At 36.1% G+C, this 26,619-nt stretch overlaps 1 protein-coding gene across 3 annotated transcripts; it reads left to right on the forward strand.

Annotated features, from left to right (window-relative positions):
- Nucleotides 1-4,542: 4,542 nt before the first annotated feature.
- Nucleotides 4,543-26,619, forward strand: CLDN16 (claudin 16). Of its 3 annotated transcripts, none has more exons than XM_079767207.1 (6): nt 4,543-4,710; nt 4,996-5,207; nt 19,117-19,219; nt 22,250-22,414; nt 25,470-25,661; nt 26,298-26,619. In XM_079767207.1, the coding sequence occupies exons 2-6, from the start codon at nt 5,094-5,096 to the stop codon at nt 26,429-26,431; spliced, it is 708 nt and encodes a 235-aa protein (XP_079623333.1). In that variant the 5' UTR covers nt 4,543-4,710; nt 4,996-5,093; the 3' UTR covers nt 26,432-26,619. The 3 variants fall into 3 exon arrangements, with proteins under 3 accessions (XP_079623333.1, XP_079623334.1, XP_079623335.1); XM_079767208.1 differs by having other exon boundaries at nt 4,700-4,757; XM_079767209.1 differs by lacking the exon at nt 4,543-4,710 and adding an exon at nt 4,773-4,898.

The raw sequence follows: 26,619 nt of genomic DNA on the forward strand, positions 1-26,619 counted from the left end.
AACAATAAGGTGGTGAAGGCCTGGGGCAGTAGGAGGGTTGGGCTAGATTGAGTCAATGGGGGAAAAATGGGACACTATGTAATACTTTCAACAATAAAGATTTTTTAAAAAATTGCTTCATGATTATACCTTTTGTTTTTTCTGTGTTCAGGTTTAATATATATCATACACACATATTTGTGTATATATCATATATATAATATATATATCATATACACATACATATATATGTGTGTTTATGTACACACACATACATGTCCATGTGTATGAATATATATGCATACAAATACACTTATACATACCTATACTATATACATACATATGTATATATATGTATATGATACATCTGTAGAAGAGCAAGGTTGTAACAGAAAAAAGATAATCACTATAATTTATTAATTGTTTATTATTTTCCAGGCAATGTATTAAGACCTTTATAGATGTTATTTTTCACAGCCATCTTACACAGAATCTGTAATTCTCATTTAATTGAACAAGACAAGTAGCATGCCAAGAGCTCACATATATTAATATCTTAGCTGAACTTGAGTCTGCCCGACTCTGAGATCTAAGCTTTTAAGCACTTGATTTATTTGCTATTAGTCACAGTCAGCATGGCCTTTGACAACAGCAACTGATTATATTGCTTAGGTTTTTCCAACAGGCACTGGGCAATTAAAAAGGAGTGGGAAGATTGTTACAAGATGTAGTATAAATCAGCGTATTTCTTCTAAGGACTCATTATTATAATGAATAGAGAAGGAACAGTTTGAGACACTAGCAGAAAGAACAGTTACTACAAAGCAATTTGCTATTTTCCACCATTGAAAATGCAGAGTTGCTTCCATCTGCAGGACAAAGGGACAATTGCAGTGTTTCTAGTTGTATAATTAACTTCCTTTCTTATATAGACCAACTTCCAGGCTACCAGGTTGAGGGCATCACTCAACTCATCACCAGGTGGCTCTAAAGTTCCAACCAGGAATAATGCAGATTCTAGGTGAGTAGGAACCACAGTTCCTATGAACCGACCAACGCGTCGTAGGGAATGTGCAGAACAAAGAGCTCTGGCGCTGCAGAGATGATTGAGCCACTTCTGCCAACCTCATATTTATCCTGGGGACCCCAGGTGGTTCTAAAAGAGTAAGTCCAACATTCCTTCTTCTTCTGTAAAATGTGGGGCTGTGAGGACTAAATTAAATTCAACCTACATTTGTTGACAGCCTACTATGTGCCTGGCAGAATTTTAAGCACTTGGGGTGCGTTGGTGAAAAAACAAAGCTGTCTGTTTTCATGGAGCTTAGATGAGATAATACACTTGACCACACTTTGTAAACACGATTGAGCCATAGGCATGGTGGTGCCGGAAACCAAACATTGACACTTTGTAGTTAAATGTGAAAAGGGAACCCGGGAAGGCTGGTCAACCTTGAAACTAAAGGTCAGAGCAAACCACTCCCTATCTAATTGACAATGGTAACTGAGGCAACTTCCCCACCAAATAATCATGTAAATCCTTATTGATAAGATAATCTGTCTGTTACTGGAATTACCTGCCTAAGGGCAATGGGTGTATCTCAGAACCCCAATAAAAGGGATGGCAAAAGCCAGAGCAGAGCAGTCCTCCCACTAGAGGTGGGCTCCCGCCTGGCCCCCATTTACCCAAATTGATTCTTTTCTAGCTTCTTTTCATTTTGATTGCGGCCTTCTCCAGAAACCGGACCTGAACGGGAACCCTGAAACACGCGGGACGTGACAAGGGATTCCCACATGGTGGTCATTGTCCTTTGTGTTTAGTCTACATTGGGAAGCCCTGCCTATTTCTATCTAATATTTGTTTACTCTTATAGGGAGTGCTACTATAACTTCAGACTGGAATCAGAGTTTCCTGAATGATGCTCTTCACTTCAGACCATGAGCCTGGCTCTGGTCCCCTCGCTGCAGCTTCTCAAGGACAGGGACGAAGTCTCCTCATACTATTTCCTCTGTGCCCCCAGGAGCTAGTATAGTACTAGGTCAGCGTATGCTCTGAATGGAATGAAACAAAACTAGGATTCAGTTGATAAAGCTAAAGAGTGGAAGCTAGAGAATGGGCGGAACAGTGAGAGAGATTTATTTGTATGGACTTGCCAGTGATTTATTATGCATCCGTCCCCTCCATTCTCACAGCTCCCTGTACTTATAAAAACCTTCTTATAAGTACCCTCCCATCCCATCCATGAAGTCCTTCCTGCTCTGTTAGTCTGCATGGCTCTCCTGTCTTGGATCTCATTTCATAGTATGGCCTCACTCACAGAAATTAACATTTAAACATGATTGTTTTATGCTATTCTCTAAAAAGTGTTAAACGTATAGACTCAAACAATTCTAGAGTCCTATATATAGTACCCACCCCCACCACCTTCAACCACATACAATGCCCAGTACATAGTTGGAAATGGCATAAATCAGTTGAAGTCTATATCTTTCTTATGACAGATCTCTGATTTTCAATGGTCAGTGTGTACATGTGTATATTTGCATGCATAATGCATGTGCATGCCCAATGTCTTTTCCTTTCTTTAATCCTCTTCATTAAGTTCTGATATGTGGATTTGGGATGTGCTTTTAATATATTTATTTATTTTTATTTATTTTCTTATTAATCCTCATCCGAAGATATTTTTCCATTGATTTTTAGAGAGAGTGGAAGGGAGGGGAAGAGACAGAGAGAGAAAGATCGACCAGGGCCCGGGGGATCAAGCCTGCAACCGATGTACGTGCCCTTGACCAGAATCAAACCCAGGACCCTTCAGTCTGTGGGCTGACTATCTATCAACTGAGCCAAACTGGCTGGGACTATGATGTGCTTTTGATACTATATGGGGGAGACTTTTGTTTTGTTTTGTTTTGTTTTTACCAAAGATGTAATTCTGATATCCCCTTCACACAGCTTTGTTTGTGATTTGTGGTATATGACTTTGAAAAGTAATATGCTGGTTTTAGTGGGAATTTTTATTTTATTCTTCTTAGCTTCTCAAAGCATGGTCACCTGTTTCAGAGCTAGAATTTTATACAAGACATCTATGAATGTGAATTCCTGGCCTCCACTCCCAATTTCCTAAGTCCAAATCTCTGCGGGTTGAGCTCCCAGGTACATTTATAACAAATGGCTTTGGAGATTCCAGTGTGCACTCAAGTTTAAGATCCATTGCCCTGGGGTGCACTGTTAGCAGGAAAAGTACATTGTGAAAGGTCCCTGGGTGGAAAGCTAGCATCTAAGTCCAGGACTTTTCCTGTAATGGGCATGTGCTTTTGGAATGAATTTCCCCTCCCAGATCAATAGAGCATGAGCATTTTAGATTTCAGGGCACAGGAAAAGATTCACTTGTGAGTCACCAAAGCAGTATGTGTGCATTGTAGCTCACTTACATTATTTGAATGAGCACTTTTAAAAATAAGTATTTTACCAATTATTAAGTAAAATAAATAAAATAAAATAAGCAAAATTAAAAGCATCTGTAATGTGCTTTGCAAACTAATAATGATATCAACTCTTAACATGTATAAACTTATTTATGGCAATAATTGGGTTTATATTCCAAATATGGTTTTAAATCCAGCTTTTAGATTAATTTTACATTTATATTTATCTTTTGCATATTATAATACACATGAATTAAAATGAGAAAATTATAAATTTTACTCACAAAATTTACTATTTAAAATATTATTGATGGATATTGAATCAATACTGATTTTAGCCTTTTACCCTACACTATGACCAAATATTTATTAAATAGTAACTTCTTTATTCACTGGTACTAAAATAACTTAGCAGCTAATTCTTTTCAGAGTAATGACTGATTTCTAATTCTTATTCCTGTTTTTCTTTCTCAAGCTCTCTCCCACTTGTCTCATTCTGTTTTGCATTAAGAGCCATGTAAAATGTATTTTTTATTATCACTGAAATTTGTATTTTACTATAGAGAAGTCTATCTGATGATGATAAAACAATGGTTCATATGCTCCTTTAAGTATTTTTTTTAAATTTCTAAAAGACTACGAGTTATGGAATATTTATACCCAAGAAGGCTACCCATTCAGCTGTAGATAAAACTACAGTTGCCATTGCTATATAAAAAAAATCCACCTTGATATATATGTAATTTCCTAACATAAACAGTTGTGTGGCTGGAAGAAAAGTAATCATATAGAGAATTCTTGGTCATATTAATATTTATTATTCATCTATTTTGTCAGATACTATTCTAAATGATTTAGAGTCACAATGTCATTTAATTTTGACAAACATCTTACGAAGAAAGTATTAACACTCTCATTTTATAGAAACTGCAACTCAAGTGCCCTCACCCTATAAGGTTCAGAGCAAGGACTTCCACCAGAGCTGCCTGGATAAAAATGCACTCCCTTTCCCACTCTATGATGCCGAAAGGTTAGGAGCGGTGGCTCTACCTGGGCCCAGATGTTGAAAACCCTTCATGGGGCTGTTCTGTCCAATACTTTGGAATGCAAACTCCCCTGAGCAAGCACTTGTTTGGCATAGTTTCACCCGCGGCCTGTCTGTCTAAAGTAGTCGGCGAATATTAAAATAGTCCTATAATAAAATAGCACTCAGTCAACCGTGTAGCCTCCTTAGGGAGGGGGAGGAGAATAGCTCACTTTCCCTGGAGGGCCTGAGAAAGATCAGTTTACAGGCGTCAGCACGGGGTATGACCCTTCTTCCTTCTCTCCATCTTGGTGCTGAAAATACCTTGGTAACCATCATCTCAAGGTCTGAGCCGAAAACATAACCAGGGCCACTTTTCTCCTGCACACAAAACATACCCAGCCCTTTCACTGACCTGGCTTCTGATTGGAGGCTGGTTGTTTCGGATCATGACCTCCAGGACCCCTCTGTGGCTTACAGCCTGTTTGTATAACTCTTACTGCAACTCAAGACGCCTGCAGTGGGGTGTGAGAAAGAGGAAAAGACCAGTATTTTTACATCCCCAGGTACCGGGAGCACGGGAGATTGACAGCATTCCAGCTACCTGAGTGGTCAAGGGCTGGCAGCTTCCCATGCATCCCTTCCAGTCCAGCTGCTCGCTAAGATGAGGGATCTTCTTCAGTACGTGGCCTGCTTCTTTGCCCTGTTCTCTACTGGGTTCTTGGTTGTAGCCACCTGGACAGACTGTTGGATGGTGAATGCCGATGATTCCCTGGAGGTAAGAAGTCAGCAACTTCTTTTTCTCACCCAAGCCCTTCCACATTTTCTCAAAGTCTCACTGCCTCACTGTGTTCACTGGGATTAATGATAATTGCCATACATGGACTGATCAACTCTTTATTTACTACTTACTGAGTCTTCACATTTTCACTCATTGAATCCTCGCAGCTAATCTATGATGTAAGTATTGTTCATATTCCATTTTGCAGATGAAGAAACTGAATAATTTATCTTTTTTAATAAGGATAAATTCATAAAAGGGTAATAATATAATCTCTGTCACTCAGCCCTCCAGAAATCATCTCTTCCATTGCTGCATATACCAATTTAAATAACATTCCAATAACACATTTCTTTCTTTTTCTCTTTTATTGAATTTATTAGGGTGACACTGGTTAAAAAAATTATACAGGTTTCAGGTGTACAATTCTATAATATATCATCTGTATACTGTATTGCATGTTCACCTCTCCCAGTCAAGTACCTTCCTTTACCTTTTATCCCCGTATACCATTTTTTTTTAGCTCCCTCCATCCTCCTCTCCTTGGCAATCCCCACACTGCTATCTGTGTCCATGGATTTTTCTTGTCTTTTCTCAATCCCTCCACCCCTATCTACCCCCCAACAGTTTCTTAAACATAAATTTGCTAATCTTGATGACAGCATTAAGAGTAGCATGATAGACTTTCTTAAAGAATGGTAGGCTAAGAAATTGAGTAATAAAACTCAAGACATATAAAATCTATTCAATCGGTATGCTATAGAAAAATGTTATTTTAAGGAGTTTCCAAGTAGGAGAAAACATTCTGAGGGAAAGCTCATCTTCCAGTGTGTCCCAAGGTACAGGGAATAGATATAGATTTAAGAAACCCTCTCTTAAAAATGAGTTTCTCTCTGGAACCAACTATTCTGCAAGAATGAGTGAGTAGTTGACATTTGAAGATTTTATTTTTCTCACTGGAGAAGCTCAGAAAGAAGTAATTTTGGAGTTTAAAAGTATTTCCTATGGCTATTGGAATGTGAGAGAAATAGAACTGAGTAAATATCAAAATCAGCTGCTATTCATTAGTAAGGTTTCAAAAAGTGTAGGTAAGAAAAAGAAACAACAAATCAGGACCTCTAGTAAAGACTATATAGCAACCCAATATGTTCTTGTATGTACATCTGAAGGGAACAATTTAACAAATGCTATAATGTCACCTCTATGAAGTTTAGGAAAGATACCTGAGAGCAAAGGTATCTTTTCCCCCTAATTTTATTTATTCAACTCTCAAGTGGCAGTTAGAAATAAAAGGTAGTAATCTTTCTATTTTGCTGTGTATTATTTCTGCCATTTATTTTTTTCTTGCTTTTAATTTTTCTTGGACTTCTACATGGCATTTCAGAAACAATGGAGTTATAAAAACTTCTTTAGTGCTAACAGTTATATTTTTGAAAAATTTAATAGAACTACTGTAAAGGATGTCCACTATATGTGGTACATTTTATGTGGTCATGCATATAAGCACTGAATGAAGACAATGCCTTTTGAACAATGCTGAGGGAAAATGCAGATAAAAATGTCTGCAGCCATTAGTTTACTGGAATCTGGACTGCCAGTAATATGTGAATAACAGAGAAATATATTGGACTTGAGAGACTTAAAGTTATGTTTTTAAATATAGACAACATTTCATTTAAAAGCATTGTTAAAAAATATTTTCTAAAACAATTTGAAAATCCGTCTGCTTAAGCTAATGGAACTGCTAACTTCACTTGATAAGAAATGGGAGTTTCGAACGGGTCAAACCTTGCTGGTTGAGATTGGGAGTCCTGGCACTTAAAGTGCCTTCTTGCTTTTATTTCACTACATCCAACCAATTTGCTATCTGCTCTGGGCAAGAACACTTCTAGCTAAAATGAATGGAATGAGCAGTCTAGGTTATTCACCTCAAGTAAATCCTTGCTAACCTTGGGCAAGCTCTAGTAAGTATTTCTTAGCTTCTTCCTCATTTCCAATACTTGAAATATATTGCTATAAATATTCCCAAGAAGCCTCCACATTTAAAGAAAGAATCTATAACATATGAGGCTCCTTCTCTTCCAACAATCTCTTTATTTGCCAATATTTTAAAGGAACATGAATCTCTCTTAATAATTGCTCCTTCAATGGGCCAACATATGAAATCATACTATTATCCATAAATTTGAAGGTTGTGATACTGACTCAATTATACTGCTCATCTTTCTTCCTTCCTCATATATATGTATTACCATTAGTCCATATTAACAACTCACTTTAAACAACTGTTGAACAAATGTTGGCACCACAAAAGTGCTTTTAAAAAAAAGCATACTCATGGAAAATTTTTTAAAAAAAGTAGTGTTATGAATTTCTAGCTTTGTTAATATTTTTGGATGATACCGGCTTCAGAGTTGGAAAATGGATTCCATGGCTCAATTCAACATTAAAAACCATGACATATATTCCATATAAAAGGTACTATGCTAATATCTAGTAGGGGAGATAAGGATAAAGCAAGAATGAGTCAGCCTGACAGGAGTATACATTTAGTGAGGAAAAAATATGCACATGAATCTGTACTGAAAGGCATAGGCCAATTCATATTGGAGAAAGACATGAACAAAATACCAATAGAGCAGAGAAGATGGAGTGATTATTTCCTGTCACTGGTGCAGGCCTGTGGAGGAAAAGCATCTGCACAAAGCTTCAAAAAGTTACAAAGGTTTTCAAAAGGTGAACAGACAAGAAGACACATGACAAGTGAAGCATGAGCAGAAACTCAGGGCTCATTAGAGGATCAAGGTTCGTAACAGGGAGCACAAGCAGAAAGAACCTCAGAATATCAAACAGAGTCATTTCGCCTTACTTCTACCTGCCTTGAAGAGTGAAGTTCTTTGCATTAAGTAAAACATCAGGGAAAAGAAATAGCACACAGAATCATGGCCCTAAATCGAGTACCAACCACCTTAAGCTACCATACTGCTCCTGTCTTTATTGACTCATTTGTTTGTGGGAAGATAGTTGTGAAGAGAACTTGGATTTTGAAATTATTCCAGCCTTTGCTTGTATCTTATTTGTCATCTACTGATTGAGCAAGTCACACCTCCTTTCTTTGGCTCAATCATAAGATGAAGTTGAACTCAGTCATTTTAAGGGCCTTTTCAGTCTTCATTTTCTTTAACATCAGGACTCCTTGGCTGTGAACATGTCTGCAATCCCAGAGAGATGGCCAGTCACCCAAATGTCTGATGGTATTCAGAGCCTCCCTAGAAATTTCCACTAGTAGTTTAGAGTGAATATTCTCCATTTTTCTGTAACTTCATAGGCTCTTCTTTTCTTTCTCCTACTCACTCTTCCTCCTTTCCTTTTTTCTTTCTCCCTTTCTTCTTCCTTTCCTCCTTCCCTCTTTTTCTTCTTCTTCCCTCTATCTTCCCCCCTCCTTTCCTCCTTTTCTTAAAGTCCCTTATGTATGCTCTTCCTCTCCTTTTTTTTTCTCTTTTTCTCCCCCTTTCTCCTTCATTGCTTTATTTCTCCATTCCTCTCTCCATTTGTTTCTATCTTCCTGCATTTCACAATTATTCTTTGACACCTACTGTCTACCTGGTACTGTGGGTACAAGATTATGACGGAGAATAAGACCTGGATGTTCCTTGAATTGCTCCCAGCATATTGTGGAAGATAGTGAATTGATAGTTACAGTGTGATATTGCAAATAACTCCAAGTGCCTAGCTCACTCAATTATGGATAACCGATGAAGTCTACCTAGAAGAAGAAATATCTGAACTAAGGATTTGAAGGATAGGTGAGTGAAGAAGAAGTCAAGTGTCCCAAGCACAGGAAATTGTATGGGCTCTCATCCAGGTATGAGAGCACTGTATTTTTGTGGCTTTGTATATATTTCAGCATGATTAGAGTTTCCAATGTAGTTAAGAGAATATAGAGACTAGATCTCAAGGACTTTGAGATCATGTAAAATATAGGTGGTATATACCATAGATAAGCATGTTTCAATGTAAACAAACATATACATGTATTTTAGAAATATCAATCATTCTGGATGCTTGTGGAGAATGTTCGGAAGCAGTGAAATGAAGTATCCCAAGAGAAATTAGGAGACTTTTGCCGCTTAACAGGAGGGAAGCAACAGTGGTCTGAGTTAGGATGGCAGCAAAGGAGACATGTGAAGATATGGAAAATTCTAAAGAATTCAAATTGATAGAATTCATAATCAATTGCATGTAGAGAAAGAAGGCTGATGAAGAGGGAGAAGTCAAGGTTGAAATCCTTTGCTGTTTGGGGGCAATTGGAGGACTGGTGGAGTCACTCACCTAGAGCTTAAATGGAGGACAATTAGTCTCTATGCAGAAGTCACCGAGCAGCAATGTCCCTGAACCATCACACTATTCTATCTTGTTGAGATTCTTACACAGCACCTCAAGATGGGGTAATATGATGCTGTATTGTGGGGAGGCCTACAGGTTGGACTTGGTGTTAGAGGGACGTGAGATTAAATCCCACCTTGCCAGGTAGTAGCTGTGTGGATTTTGACAGGTGTCTAAGCTGCTATAAATTACATTTCCTCTTCTGCACAGAGAGACTAAAATGTGAACATTATAAGTGTCTTGTGAGGATTAAATGAGCTTGTGTACCACAGTACCAGGCAGATACAAGTCAGTCAATAACCGTTAGATATATTACTGTCTATTTGCAGTTTATCGGTTTGTTTTTGTTCTGAAGGAGGAGATGACATTTTATATAATGTTCACTTAAAGGTGAGATATGACATTTAAGTTCTATTCCTATTTTTGCTATTGATTTTCTTGGAGAAGTTTTGTTTACTTCTCTGGGCTGTGGTTTGCCCATTTTTATACTTATGATTTTTTGTTTCTAACCAGGGGAATAGGCAGACAAGAAAGACAAAATAGCGTAAGTTATTGATTAAATATATTTCTAAAAGAAAATAAATTATGGACATTGTAATAATTCATTATCCACACTGAAATAGAAAAGTAGTTTCTTCACAAGATTACTTGTCTCAACTACCAGAGGAAAAAAATGTTTTCACAAGATTATTACATTTTCAATTAATCTTTTGTTAATTATTGACTGAGAACCTGCTATACACCAAGCACTGTTATAATTAAAATTTGATTACCTCAAATGAATGTTTCCCACATTTGGATTTATTTTAGCTCCATCACCAGGTTCTCCCCTGGGATTTATATTTTTTCAGACATAAAGTAAATATTTAAAAAATCTATCTAGCGTGTACTCTGATTATTTATATACTAAGTTCACTTTCCAACTGATTTCAAACTCCTTCATTGAACATTTGAGGCTACAGAAATTCTTTCATTGATCTTATAATCTTCTATAGCACCTAACAGGGACTTCCAAATAATAGAAACGCCTGATTTATTTGCTAACATGAATTAATTGGGTAACTATTAAGATACTTGCCATGCTTATTAAAAGGATGAATAAATGAATGTGAATGAAATACAATATAGAGTGATCTTTGGAAACTCACATTGAGCCCTAAATGAGAAGTATCTCTGTAGGGAGACCAACACTATTTTTTTAGGCAAAAATCTTTTATCTTGGTTTTCAATTTTCTCAACTTCAATTTTCTCAAGATATGTATTTGGCTTCTCTTTTTAATAAGATAGGCAAAAATCTAATCCCCTGGGATGCATAATAAAGTTGATGAAGAGTATATTCTGGTCTATAGCTTTTCTGCCTAGTATTTCAAAGAGAGAAAGAAATGAAGAAGAAGAGAAACAAGAAGTAATGATTTAAGTTGAATAGATGATAATAAAATTAGTATTTTAATAAAATACTGAATCAGTAATTTAATGATAATACTAATTTTATTATCATTTATTCAACATAAATTATGATCTGTCATTGGGCAGAAATCATTGCAGATGTGATACCATACTTTCATAAGAATTCTAAAATTATTAAATGTGTGACTTAAATTAAACAATAAATGCTAGAATTGAAATATTTAGATAGTTCAGATATGTAAATTAGGTAATTTAACTGTGAAGACAACAAGAATGATATGTTGCCTACTATGTTTGTATTATCCTGTTTTCACTATTTATACTTTTAGCCAGTGCTCCACTAATAAGCAGGCAGAGATAAACCAAATATATTTTAGCAAATAAACTCATGGTACATAAATGGAGTAGAAAGGAAAGGTGGTGTCTATTATACTTATTTTAATCTTGCTTCCTCATCCTTTTTTATACTTGTCTTGAGTTCTTTTAGACCCTGGGAGAGTAAGAAAGATAAAAGTAAATATTAAAATAAAAAGTTTAGAATCCTATGATAAAAATTCAAATGTATTTTAAGTTAAATTGGAAATGTTTCAAGTTTTAGAAGTAAAACATGTTGTTTAGTATTATTCAAACTTACTTGGTCAACACACAATGTAATATATAGCTGAAGCACTGTAGAATTGTACACTTAAAACCTATGTAATTTTATTAGCTAATGTTACCCAATTAATTTTATTTAAAAGTTAAAATAAAATAAAAACATTTGCAAACTGATAAATATAATTAGGTAAATATTGGAAACAGGTACGTTGAGTCTTCAATGTAAAGTATATTAGCATAAGGATAGTAAATTGCTGTTAAAACTATTATTTCCTATAATATGTGTATGCAATGTGATTTTTAAAATACATTTATATTTACATTTTTTTATTTATGCATTCTTCTTATGTATATTTATACAGAAATCAAAGTACATATGTATTTATATTAATGAACACTGACAAAGAAAAATTATATTTGATAATGGTCAACCAAAAATAAATATTTACTAAGTTTACTGTGTATAAATCTCCTATGTAACTGAATGAAAAATAAATGCCAATTAATTAAGTATTTTTAATTTTCTCTAATACTACATATAAAATATGGGGAGGCAAGACAAACACACTCAAAACTACACTGAATAAGACAAGGCAGGCAAAATTGTGTCGGGCTGCTTGTATTTCGAAAGTAATAAGAAATAAAAATTGGCAAAGACTAGGAGAAAGAAACCTTAATGGAAAGCTGGTAAAGGATCAGAATAAGAAACTCCAGGATTAAGGAACTAATTTATGCTACTAGAAACTTAACTGGGCAGAGTCATCCTCAATATGGTTTCCTACAGCTTTTTCTGAGTGGTATCCTGCTCATGCTGAGTACCGTGTTAAATACTTTTTTTAGCCAGTTAAGCAGATGAGATCCAGGCTGACACCAAATCAGTATAAACTGTCTGGTCTAAATAATAGTTCTTTGGCTCTTGGATTCAGGTGTCCTAGTCTATTCAGTTAAGTTGAACGCACATATTAAGCATCAGTGCATACAGTGTATCTGTAAGCATTATCTATGCCAAAGATCAAATGCGAGGTATTGTGTGTGTAGAAGATAGATTGACTGATTCCCACCCCCCCTCAATAAATATTTATTGAGCATCTACTATGTAACCAAGGAGGAGGGTCTGTCAGCTCCTTTGAGGAAGATGTCATACCTGTCTTGGTCATTGCTGTATCCATATCATTTAGTTAGCCTATTGACTGAAACATGACAGATGACAGATTTGGAAGACAGATGTACATAAATGCACATAAAAAAGATAATTTAATATTGTAAATGCTAGAGAACAATATGGACAGTTACTCTTATCTGGGAAGAGATTAATTCTAGTTGAGAGCCTGAGAGAAGAGATATCTTGGAAGTAGGATTTGAATAATAGGTAGAAATTTGACAGGTTGAGAGCAAGGGGAGTTATTCCCATTGTTATATACTATGAGGGGAAAATTCAAATGCCTACAGAAACAAGGAAGCCAACATTCAGACTGGTTTTCTACGTAGGAATAGTAGACCCTATGAATAAAATTCCACCTAAATGGAGCAACTACTTACCTCATAGTAATTGTTGTTACATTGAACAAGGCCAGTGGTCAGCAAACTCATTAGTCAACAGAGCCAAATATCAACAGTACAACAATTGAAATTTCTTTTGAGAGCCAAATTTTTTAAACTTAAACTTCTTCTAAATAGACTTGCCCAGGCTGTGGTATTTTGTGGAAGAGCCACACTCAAGGGGCCAAAGAGCCGCATGTGGCTCGCGAGCCGCAGTTTGCCAACCACGGAATTAGGAAATCCAGGTGGCTAGACTGACCAAGTTCCAAGGGAAGCCAGAAATACGGACTGTTCTGTAAAATCTCTATGTTTCACTATTGGCAACTAATTAATATTAAGAGATTTCTGCTGGCCTTGTGCTTGTGTACTTTTATTGTTGTACCTTGGATAAACTTCTAATTTAGGAGATAATACCTTCTCTAACATCAGGATCAATAACTATTCATTGAAATAATATGCAAATTCCTCTAGTATGGGTTTGTATATTGTTTATTAATATATAAATCACATATTAAAAGAAAAAAAGCTTAAAGAAGGGATCCCCTATTTTGGACAACCCTGTGAGATAAAAATTGTTAGTTAACATTTTGCATTTTTGTCCTTAAAGAAAGGTTAAGCATATATTTGAAGCATTGGTTGGCTTTTTAAGAAACTTGTCTTAAAACTTTTAAGAACTTAGATCTACTTGCCTTTTAGAAAATTCTTAATTAGCCATTGTACAATACAGAGATAAGTGAATACTATACATTATAGACAATGAGGGATTTCTTAAATATGCTAAGTAATATAAAATCTTTTAACCTTGTCTTTTATGCACAAAGGCACCTTTAAGGGTGTCTCCAGTAAGTGCTATATTAACACAGAAGTTTAGTTAATTACAGCCACTATTCTCACATACCTTAACTGAGTGTGAATACCAAGCAATCTAATAGTGTGCCCCTGAGCATTAATACCTAATGAAATTGGATTCCTTGTTTCCTTTAATGAGCTCATTGCTTTTCTAAATATGGTCATTGCAAGTAAATGATCAATAGCCTTGAAAATGACACCATTACTGGATTATGTTGGCATGAAAGAAATATTCCTTATGTAAAAATAAGTATTCTCACATATATAACTCAGGTGAATTTCTAAATAATGTCATGTATATCAAGAATAGCCATAGTAGATTGGATAGGTTGTTTTAGTGGCTGAGTTAGAAGAAAATTGTAATCACTTTTTGATTATAAAGAAGTGACTTCAAGTCCACATAACCTAGCTTAATTTGAAATACATTGGATCCTGTGTGTTTCTTTTAATAGGGAGATTGACAGGCAGTAGGCTATGAGAAAGTCTGTTTTCTGTTATGGTATGTACTAGAGGCCCAGTGCACGAAATTTGTGCACTGGGTTGAGGGGGGGTCCCTCAGCCTGGCCTGCACCCTCTCGCAGTCTGGGACCCCTCGGGGGATGTCTATCTGCCGGCTTAGACCCGGTCCCCCTGGGCCTAAGCCAGCACTCAGACATCCCTCCTGCAGTCCGGGGCTCTCTCAGTCCAGAGCCTCTTGCTCCTTACTGCCTGCCTGCTTCGGAGGCAGGAGAGGCTCCCGCCACCACTGCTGTGCTCTCCAGCCATGAGCCCGGCTTCTGGCTAAGCAGTGGCGGGGGCGGGGGGAAGAGCCACTCAACCGGAAGCTGGCTTGCTGCTCCTTAGCACTGACCCCGCATCCCGCCCACTGATGGGGGGCCGATTGGGACTGGGGAGGGGCCATGGGAGGGGCCGTGGGAGGTTGAGGCATTGTGGTTGCACCCTGTCCTGCCTCTCCAGAGGTGCTGGGACCATGCCGCTCCCTCTCCCGCCGCCTCTGCGGAAGTGAGGGCGCTGGGACCAGACCTGCAACACCGCCTCTCCTGCTGCCTCTGTGGAAGGAGGGGTGCCGGGACCACCATGGCTGGCCTGGCAGCACAGGTTAGCTGACCCTGCCCCCTGCCCACTGGTTATTCAGGAAGGTCATTCTTGCCTTGGCCCTTGCAGCCCTGGCTTCGTCCGGAAGGACATCTGGAAGGACATTCGGCTGTCCAGTCTAATTAGCATGTTAGCTTTTTATTATATAGGATAATAGTTATAGCATCTTTTTGTTATGGTATAATGGCTGAGTAAAAATAATATCTACTGTGTTTGTTTCCTAGGGCTGTCATAACAAAATACCACAAATCTGGTAGTTTAATGTTGATGTAAGAATGTCCAAACCTTCAGAGTATTTTTATAAGAATTTATTTGAGCCAACTCAATAATTGCTGGAAGCAATATCTGAAATGCTCCAGAGAATGACAGTTTGTGGTTTCTTTTGTACATTTGGAATTAAGGAGGAAACATAAAGATGACATGGAGGTGGGAGAAAGCAAGTCAGGGGTTAGATTACAGGATAGTTAACACAGTTATGTGTGTTCTTTTGAGGGTGGTTATACTTCCCAGAGCTTTGAAAAAGAGCTTTCCAAAGGTGTGTTTACTTGGATGCACTAAAACAATGGACAGGGCTTGCTGAAGGCAAAGATAAACCTTCTACTAAATAAGTTATATGGCCCAGCCCGTGTGGCTCAGTGGTTGAACATTGAACTATGAACCAAGAGGTCACGGTTTGATTCCCAGTCAGGGCATATGCCCAGGTTGTGGGTTCGATCCCTGGTGGGAGGTGTGCAGAAGACAGCCAATCAATGATTCTCTCATCATTGATGTTTCTATATCTCTCTCTCCCTTCCTCTCTGAAGTCAATAAAATAATAATGATAATAGTAATAAAATAACAGAAAGCCAATTATTTAAAAAAAAGTTATATGCCTTGGCATGACTACTCACCATAAGCTGCCCAATTGTGCATTTATGATCAGATCACCCTGAGAGGTTACTATCAGTCACTAGAATTGCTAGATTTATTTACAGAGCTCCCCCTTTTTGTCCACATTCACACAAGATAAATTTATTATCTCACAGTTCTGGAGGCCAGCAGTTTGAAATCTAGGTGTTGGCAGGACTGCACTGTCCCTGGAGATTCTAGGGGAGAATCTATTCCTTACCTCTTCCAGTTTCTAGTGGATGTGGGCATTCCTTGACCTGTGTCCACATCACTTCCATCCCTGCCTCCGTGCTCACATTTCTTCCTTCTCTTCTGTCTGTGTCTCTCCTCTGTCTCCTATGAGGACATGCCACTAGATTTATGGCCTCGCCTGGTAATCTAAGACCATCTTTTTATTTCACGATCATAAACTTAATTACATGTGCAAATCTTTTTTTTTTTTTCCAAATAAGGTCACATTCACAGGTTCTGGGGACTAGGATATGGACATATCTTTTTGGCCACCACCATTCAGCTCCTGACATCTACCTTTCTCTACTGTCATTCTGGTTAGTCAGGAAAGCTGAACAAAGTCACTACACAGGTTATTATGATGTTTAAGTTATTTATTAATGTCATCATTTACTGAGAAATTGTGTGTGTGTATGTGCACTTTTTAAATCTTATAATCTTTTTAGCATTATCTCTTCTATGCAGATAAAGAGATAGAGGCTGAAAAAAGGTAGGATCTTGCTCACGATACAACACAACTAAAAAATGTCAATTTATACTTAAAGTCTATATGTTTTCAACTATAGCTTAAATTTACATGTTCACATTCTTATTTAGAAATTGATGTGTTAAATTTCACAAGATAGATTTTATTCATTAAATTTTTGATCTTTACGATTCCTCAGTTTCCTGTAATAATACTCCATAAATGTCAGAATATCACTTCCAGATTTTACCTTAGGAAGAACAAGCCAAAGTGAAGTTTTATAGAATAATAGCCCATAGGATGAGAATAAATGTAAGGCTTACTGTTTCACCCAAAGCTATCTTTTAATTTCCATTAATAGAGTAGTTTAGCCTGAATGGATTTGGAATTTAAAAAAATGGGTGTTAAGTATACCTCAATGCTTAAGGCCATATGCACAGACTTTGGTGTTTGAATCATATCTTCTCCATTTATTAACAATGCTTTATTGAGGTTAATCACTTACCTTTCCTGTGCCTTGTTTTCCTTATTTATAAAATAGACAATTATAATGATGTCTCATAGCGTCCTTTAAAGACTAAATGAAATAATAATATGCATAAACAGCAACTGCCTTGTAGTACAGAATCAATATAGAAGTATTAATTATTTGACCCAGTAATCCCACTTCTAGGAATATATACCAAGAAATCAGAAACACCAATCAGAAAGAACACATACACCCCTATGTTCATAGCAGCACAATTTACATTAGCTAAGATTTGGAAACACCCTAATTAGCAGAGGAGTGGATTAAAAACCTGTGGTATATCTACACAATGGAATACTATGCTGCTGTAAAAAAGAAAGAATTCTTACCATTTGCAACAGCATGGGTGGACCTGGAGAGCATTATGCTAAATGAAATAAGCCAGTCAAAGAAAGACAAATATCACTCATTTGTGGAATATAATGAACAATATAAACTGATGAACAAAAATAGATCTAGAGACTTAGAAGCATTGGACAGACAGACCATCAAACCTCAGAGGGAAGGCAGGGGAAGGTGGGAGGGGGAATAAGAGATCAACCAAAGGACTTGTATGCATGCATATAAGCATAACCAATGGACACAGACAATAGGGGAGTGAGGACATGTGCTGAGGGATGAAACTAGCAGGGGGAGGTCAATGGGAAGAAAAGGAGACATATGTAATACTTTAAACAATAAAGAATTTAAATTAAAAATTATTAATTATTATCAGTTAGAAGTATTTCACATAGAAAGTGATCAAAGATGTACTACATTTGAAATTGTAGTGGAGTAGCCAGCAGCAGAGTTCAGTATTTTTATTTGGCTCACAGCACGACTTTAAAGCAGAACACAGGGCAGAGAGTGTCCAAGTGCAAATATTACCTGTGAGAATTTTCTTTTGTAAGTCGAAGTGTTTTGTGTTCCTTCCTTTCTTCTTCACACCAATTGTAATCCCCATGCCTTTGTATTTCTCTCCTCACTCTGCTCTGTTACTTATTCTTTCTTAAGGAAAAATTAAGTTTTCATTTTCCAAGATAACCCTTGCTAAATCTTACCTATTTCAGATTGCCAAGGTAATTGAGTCAGTAACTGAGTCAAAAGAAACAATCTTATTAGCTCTGTTTCATATGCATGAACTCTGTCAAGAATACTGGAAACTATTTTCCGTTGGCATGTTTACAATTCTAAGAAACCTATTGTGACTTACAATTTAGAGATAAAGTATGGGCAGGCTAGAGCACTAGTAGCTTTTAGCTCTAAGTAGACCAACAATTATCTGCCCAGCATTTCTAACTAAAAGTGATTTATAGCTGTCAGATTGTATAAAATTAATGCTAATTTGTCAGTGGAGCAGGGAGGAAGAAGTGGTGAGGTCTTTATATTTCACTTTTTTTGTGTTTTTATATATAGCTTCCTGTGGCAATTATTTTAAATTTATGAACCTCATTTATAATAACACTTTTCTTCATGGAACCCAGTGTTCATGATGAAGATAAATTAATGAACATTATTAATAGACTCAAGATGTCAACAGTTATTATCTATTATTATATTGATTTTGAGTGGGAGGGTGAGTAAATGTCAGCACAGGAGAGTGAAATGAATTATCTCCATGATAAACTATGGATGATGGAACCACCATAGGCATCTGCATATGCTTAATTTTGATTTTTATCCAGCGAGGCATGACTTATCCCTCCCACCCTTATTCAGAAAGTGAATTCACTTCCTGGTGGGGGAAAGCTTTTAATTCTTAGTGTTTAAGGAAAAATACTCTAAAGTGCATTATGTTTATTGTAAGTGAAATTCTGATCATACTCATAACCACTGTACTTTGCTATCAAACTCACAACAGCTGAATTCTTTCTTTGATCAAGAGGAACTAAAGTGTGTCTGCATGAATTGTTTCACACAGTGTCTTCTCCCATGTCTAGGTGAGCACAAAATGCCGAGGCCTCTGGTGGGAGTGTGTCACAAATGCTTTTGATGGAATTCGCACCTGCGATGAGTACGATTCTATACTTGCTGAACACCCCTGTACGTATACCTTAGACATTCCCCTCGCAGGGAGGGGACACCAAAGAAAATTGAACTCAGGTTTCTGTCATGTGTTGTTTTTTTGTTCTGTAGTACTGTATTAAGGTTCTTTCCAGTTTTAAATATTTTGATTAGACATTTAGTTTATTTCTGAAATGTGAGTTGAAACATTTTAGAGTATTTTATCTTCTCAAATGTGTTCGTAAATTCTTTAGAGTAAAAATATTATCTTACTCATTTATGCTTTTCCTCAAAGGACTGGCATAGTGCCTTATACACAGTAGGCTTATAGTAAACATTTTTGAAATTGAAACGAATTCTTCAGGATGCTTTGATTTTATGATTTGTATTGACAGGTTAGATGAAAAGTATTTCAGAGATAGCTTTTAACTATGACTGTGTTCAAATAAGAAGTTTATAGCATTTCAATTGAAGATTTGCCATAAAAAGAGAATTGGACATAGGACAGAGACAGAAAGAGACAGATTAAAGCAAATTGGTTTTAGTTTATTTCAAAGTAATTGGCAGGTGATGGTACCACAGGACAACTTCTTTTCTCAAGATAAATGAAAAGTAAACCTTGGAATGTGACTTCTCCCCGGAAAGCTATTCATCCAGGCCAAAGAACCTAAAAGGAGCAGTGCTGTAAATATCTTCCCCTGGCATTTGGGATTTGAGTGCCTGGAACATTTTTAACATAATTTATAATGACTTTATTTCATCAAAAAAAAAAAAAAAGACCTCTTAATTCTTTCTCATTTTCCCCTCTCTGCACTAACCTAGTTCTACCTACAAAGAAGCATGATGTGGTCAATAGGAATATAAATTCATGTGGTCACTAAGCTATTCCAGAAATATAGTGGTAAGGATACAGCTGAGAAAAAAATGAAATCTTTCAACATATTAAACATTTATGCAAGAGGAAAATAAAATCACTCATGAGCACGCTGCATAAGAGAAAATCACTTTATATTTTAATGTTCCTTTTTTATCTTTTGCTTACACTATCTCACATTTTTCTTTTATGTAGTCTTACCAATTAGATGCAAATAACATTGAAAAGATGCATTAATTTTCTTTAAAAATCTCTATCATATACTTAAAGACAATGGAGATGAAAATGTATTCCAGAAAAATACTATAACTATTCCCCCTATGTTAGGGTGTTACTTATAAGAGAGTAAGATTTTATTTTTAGTCTTCGATATCTTTTACACAACCATAGTCAACCAAAGATAACCTTTTCCATTATCCTGTAAACCGAAGTATGCAGACCCAGACAAATACTTTTTTTCAGGGTTCCTGTTGGTATAGTTCATTTGAACCCCTCCAACCCCCGCAAATTAGAATATATTTAATATTATTCTGGCAGCCAAATCTCACACAATCCTCAAAAGAAAGTTACTGGCTAACCTGCCTTAGCAACCTGCTTGCAGTGCTACTTTCTTGGACTTGGCCTAGCCATGAGGCAACCGGATGACCTCCTAAGCATGAGTCCTGGAGTTCTGCAGAGCATCTGTATAATGCTCTGGGTGGGATCGAGGGTCAAAGAAGGGAAGACCAGGACCCACAATGATTTCAGGGCACCCCATCCAGATGGTGCTCCTGTTACTGGATAGTCCCAGGTTCCAAAAAGGGTCATAGAAAATTTCAAGGGAGGCACTCCAAAGTGTGGGGCCCCTCGGCTTGGGGTGTTGAATAGGAGGCCTACTTGTGTATATCATTTGATGATCAGGAGTATCTGTTGAAATATAAAAACTAATATTACCTAGTGAGTTACATATTATTTTCTTTCCTCAATTTTGAGAAAAGTCAGCCTTAGGTTTAACCTAAATTTGAAATTTGAGCCTATTTTTTTAAATAATGCTAAATTTTGAGACCTTAAAAATTCCATTCTAGAAATGAATATATACTCACATTTTAATAACACAATAATTGCATATAGTATATATACCTACTAATAATGTATAAGCTGATTTTATGTATTTTCTCTTACATAGATCATAAAAATATTTTTTTGTTTTAAATAAGAAAAATTGGCCACAGTTTTGCAAGCAACCTATTACTAAATAGGCCCTAAAGTTACCTCATCATTGGGGAAAATTATTTATAATGCAAGGGAACCCCAAATCACTATGAATATAAAACCTAATTACTATATCATTAAAGGAATAAATTTTATTACTCCTCTCTGTTAGTCAGCTAAAAGGCTAGTAGTTCTGATTTTGGGTAATTAACCCTCCACACATTGTAATGAAGTCTTCCTATTGTTAAATTAGCATAACCATCACTCCTTCAGGAGGCTTTCCCAGTGGAAGATGCTTCCACTGCAGGAGGTGATTGCTACTCTTCCACTTCTGTTTTCCTTATCTTCTCTTCCCTGTGCCTTCTACTGCTTATTCTCACTGGCTGTAGCTTTAAAATATGCTCAGTTGACAATGCAAATGAAAGGGTTAATATGAAGTCTTGGCCATGAAAGGTCATGGCTTGAAGGAATGTGGAAGAGAATATAATCTGTCTTCTAGAAATAGTCTTCTACAGTTCTCCCACCAGACTAAATTCGCAAGAGATGTCTTAAAATTAATTTTGCTCCCCTATATCAAACTTTAACAAATTATTTTTTTACAATAAAAGTTCAAACAAATACAGTGGTCATTTATTATTGAATATTCATTGAGTAACTTCTGCATAACAGATATTCTACTATGGATTCAGTGTTCAGTTATCAAACTTGTGAACAGGATTCAGTCCAGAACAGGAAGCAAAAGAGAAACATTTATTTAGTCCCCACTATATACTAGGAATTTTTATCGGAGGCAACAAGACTAAGTAATAATCAGTGCTTAAACAAATAATAATGCCAATAGTATCATAACATTTTTGTTTTATGAAAAATGTAAAGGTATTCATTTCCAAATTCATGCAAATTTAAATGTACCACTTTCAGGTTGCCTGTTTTTTATGCACTTCTGTGAGTTAGTATGTTATCTTCCTCTGACTATGCCGTAACCACCTGCCCCGATCTTGCAGTGAAGCTGGTGCTGACTCGGGCGTTGATGATTACGGCAGATATTCTAGCTGGGTTCGGATTTATTACCCTGCTCCTGGGTCTCCACTGCGTGAAATTCCTCCCTGATGAGCCATACATCAAAATGCGCATCTGCTTTGTTGCTGGGGCCACATTATTAATAGCAGGTACTGGTCTGGACTAGTGGTAGGGGTAGATATACACATCTAAGATCCTTTTTTTAAAATTTGTTGTTATTGACAGTATTACAGATGTCCCCCAATTTCCTATCATTACTCCACCAGCCCCTGCCCTACCCAAGGCCTTCACCACACTATTGTCTATGTCCATGGTTATGCATATATGTATACAATTTCTTTGGTTAATCTCTTCCTGTATCTCCCCTCTCTCCCCCACATACACACCTCTGAGATATGTCAGCTTATTCCATTCATCCATGCCTTCTCTGGGCCTGTTTTATTCACCAATTGATTATGTTCATTAAATTCTACATATAAGTGAGATCATATGATATTTGTTTTTCTCTGACTGGCTTATTTAACTCAGCATAATATTATCTAGGTTGTCCATGCTATTGCAAAGGGTAAGAAATCCTTTTTTTCAGCTGTATAGTATTCCATGGTGTAAATGTACCACAACTTTTTTATCCACTCATCCACTGATAGGAACTTGGGCTGTTTTAAGATCTTAGCTATTGTAGATAACATTGCTATGAACATATGGGTGCATATATTCTTTGATTGGTGTTTCAGGGTTCTTGAGGTGAAGAAGGGTGATGTTCTGAAGTGGTCATTTTAGGATCGTGTGTGACTTCCTTTTCTAAATTGAAGGAATAAAAGGCACATTCACCAGTCCTAATTTCTTTTGCTTTGAAATCAGATAATTAATCTTTTTTGTTAATATGTCAGATCAAGATTTATCAAAGTCCTCAAACTATTTTTCAAACATTTAAAAAAGCTGTATAATGCTTTAATTTATTAAAAAATAATTTCTATTGTGATTATTCCTGAAGTTAAATTCTCAGTTATGCCCCGAATTAAGCCTCCTTACCTACGCCCACCTCCACCAATTCTTTTTAGCAATGAATTAAATTGTGCCAAGTCCTATGTTAGACTTTTCTCATGTGCCAACCCATTTGATCATAAACTAAACCATAAGCAGATAATATTATTCTCTTTACTTAAGAAGCAGATGAATAAATGGAGTTCTGAAGACTAATAAATCAAGCATGACTAATAAACCATAAGTCAAGAAACACTTCACATGATGTTATTAGTGAAACAGCACAATTAATATTTTACTCAGGTCTGTTGTCAACTTCAAAGCTTAGTCTTTCTCTACCACAACATGATGTCATCTTTGGATCTTGATGCAAGTTGGGAGGAAGCATCCTGTTGAAGAAACCAACAGAAATATCCTCCAGTGAGAAAACTGTCTTCTTTTATGCTAGAAGCAAAACGTTAGCAAAGCAAATGTAAGTGAGAACCTGACCAGGCACTCTAGGTAGTGAATGGATAGAGACTGCTCTCGCAGCCCCGGCTTCGTCTGGAAGGTCATCAGGAAGGTCCTTCGGCTGTCCAGTCTCATTAGCATATTATGGTTTTATTAGACCAGTTACTTAACCTGTCTTCATTTTCTGATCTGCAGAATAGGCTGAAGCCCGGGCAATAATATCTACTTTGAATTGCTCTTGTGAAGATCCAATGTATGCAGAGCAAGCTCATAGCAGAGAGTCGAACTTATCACCAACTGAAAACCGGGTTCTCCCTGATTTTTTCACATGCAAACATTGAGTCAAGGCCCTGATGATCCTTAAATTGTATTAAAAAGTTACAAGAATTTAGTTATTTTTCCTTTTTAAGACATGTAGTCCCATATCCAGCCTAGTGATACCGTAAAGCTTTTGTGTGTAACAATGTGTTTTATTTAACAAATTTAAACATCATTTAATGCTATACATTTTGTTACAGAATACTTTTTGAAATATCACTAGATACTTCATTTAAAAAAAATAAAACAACAGAATGAGCTAAATTTAAAGAAAACCAAGGCTATAGAGAAAATCCCAGTAGGAATGAATTGCTGAAGAAAAAAATGACTACATTTAAATTGCCAGACATAGCCAAAGACTTGGAACCATCATTCAGTATTGGTATTTACATAGATTATAAGTTTTAACAAAAGGAATTTCTATTCTAAACCCGTTGGTTACAGTATTATAGAAAAGGTATGATAATTTATACCCTATTATCTAAAGATTATATGTTCACGATCTGGTTCTTCTTAAAAATTGTATTAAATAATTGGGAGAAGAATTCAATGAAATGGTGGTTTAAATAGATATAACAAACTCCCTAGAAAAAAATGTGAAAAACATTTTGGACACTACAAGTTTCAGAACTACCCTTTTCACATAGCTTTTTATCTTCCAATCCCCCATCTTTTTTTTTTTTTTTTTTTGCATCTAGGTCCTGACGTGCAATTTATTCCTTTAAAACAAGAGGACCTTAGTGGCATCACTTCAAGCCAGTCATTTGTCAGATAGACTAATTTAAAAGGAATAAATTTTATTTAAAAGGAATAAATTATATTTACAAGGAATACATTTTCTCTGTTCTTATATATGGGGTGATAGGTAAGAATTTATTTTAAATTGAAGACAATTTTTACTTCAGTTACTAGTTTTTAACCCCAACACACTAAAATGAATATAATTTATATATGAGTGTGTGTTATATAGCTGACATGGCTTTAATCATGGGGCTGGGTGGTGGAGAAGAGGAGCAATAGAATGTTCTTAAAGACATCTACTTTCAATTAAAATATTGATATAGAAAGAATATATGTTCATTATTTATCTTACATTTTGTGTTCTTTATCTTCTTTAGATTTTTCTTTTGTTTTAATAGTTTTCTTTCTACAATACAAAAATAACATTGGAAAGAGAAAAAATAAAGAAAACCATAGTGACCATTTTAGGTTTATAAAAACAGATGAGCACTGCACTCTATTATTTTTGTATTTCTGAGATATAATTTGGAAGAAATACAAGATAGACGGCCACAGGAACACATAAAAGAGGTGACCACAATTTGAGTTGTTCATGAATCCACACAGTATCATTATTATTCCTTGCATGATGCCATCTGTTTTGAGTAGCAAAATTTAAATTTAGAAAAGACCTGCATTTTTTTTTTTTTTTGCATCTTCCCTTTCTTTCAGGTGCCCCAGGAATTATTGGTTCTGTGTGGTATGCTGTTGATGTTTATGTGGAACGTTCTTCTCTGGTTTTGCACAATATATTTCTTGGCATCCAATATAAATTTGGTTGGTCCTGTTGGCTTGGAATGGCTGGATCTCTGGGTTGCTTTTTGGCTGGGGCTATCCTCACATGCTGCTTATACATCTTCAAAGGTAAGAACAAAATAAAATAGCATACTTCCCTGCCTCCAGTATCATTTTCCCCAACCCAATGGAAACACATCTCACCAACTCAAAATAATGTTATTCCCTTGATCTCTACTCACTGCCATTAAAAATTTCAGTTGTTCAAGGACAACTCATTTCTAATATTCAAACCTATTACCCAGTTAGTGGTACATTTATTGAAAAAAATTCCATAACTACAACTGTCTAACATCCAAACATATAATGATTAATTTGATGTATCATAATTTTATATCTCTTACTTCACCCAATCTATTACATTTATATCTAGAGTTAATAGAGAAGTAGACTGCAAGGCAAACCAAATATTTGTTGTTAAAAACTGCAATTTGGTTTCTAAAAATACCACTTAAAAACAAAATGAACTCTTCTCCTTATCAAGAAAAAATAAAGAGAATATCTGGCTAAATTTTAAATCTAAAAATAACTTACAGGATAAAAATCTATATTGTCAGCTAGAGGTCTTCTTAGATGATTCTTTCTTAGAATATGTATATTCTTGTCACTTCTGGAGAAGAATATGTAAATTGACATTATTTTATTTCCCAAAGTTTACTCAGCCATAATTATGTTTATATCCCTACAATTACCTCTCCTAAACAGATGTGGGACCTGAAAGGAACTATCCTTATTCCATGAGGAAGACCTATTCGAATGTAGCTGTTTCCATGGCCAAATCGTATGTGGCCCCTCGGACAGAGACTGCCAAAATGTATGCTGTGGACACAAGGGTATAGAGTGCTGCATATCATTCTGTGTTCGTATATTATTTAATAATCAACCAATAATTTCAGGTGAATAAAATAGCAGGTAAACCAAGGAACAGTTATTTAAACTTCATGTTCAACTAAATTAATTGTGCAACTTAATAAAAAAAAGTTTGTCACTTCTTTTCTATTATTCTCTTATTATTCCTCATTCTCTC

Source organism: Cnephaeus nilssonii, assembly GCF_951640355.1.
Source record: "Cnephaeus nilssonii genome assembly, chromosome: 3".
Lineage (NCBI taxonomy): Eukaryota > Metazoa > Chordata > Mammalia > Chiroptera > Vespertilionidae > Cnephaeus > Cnephaeus nilssonii.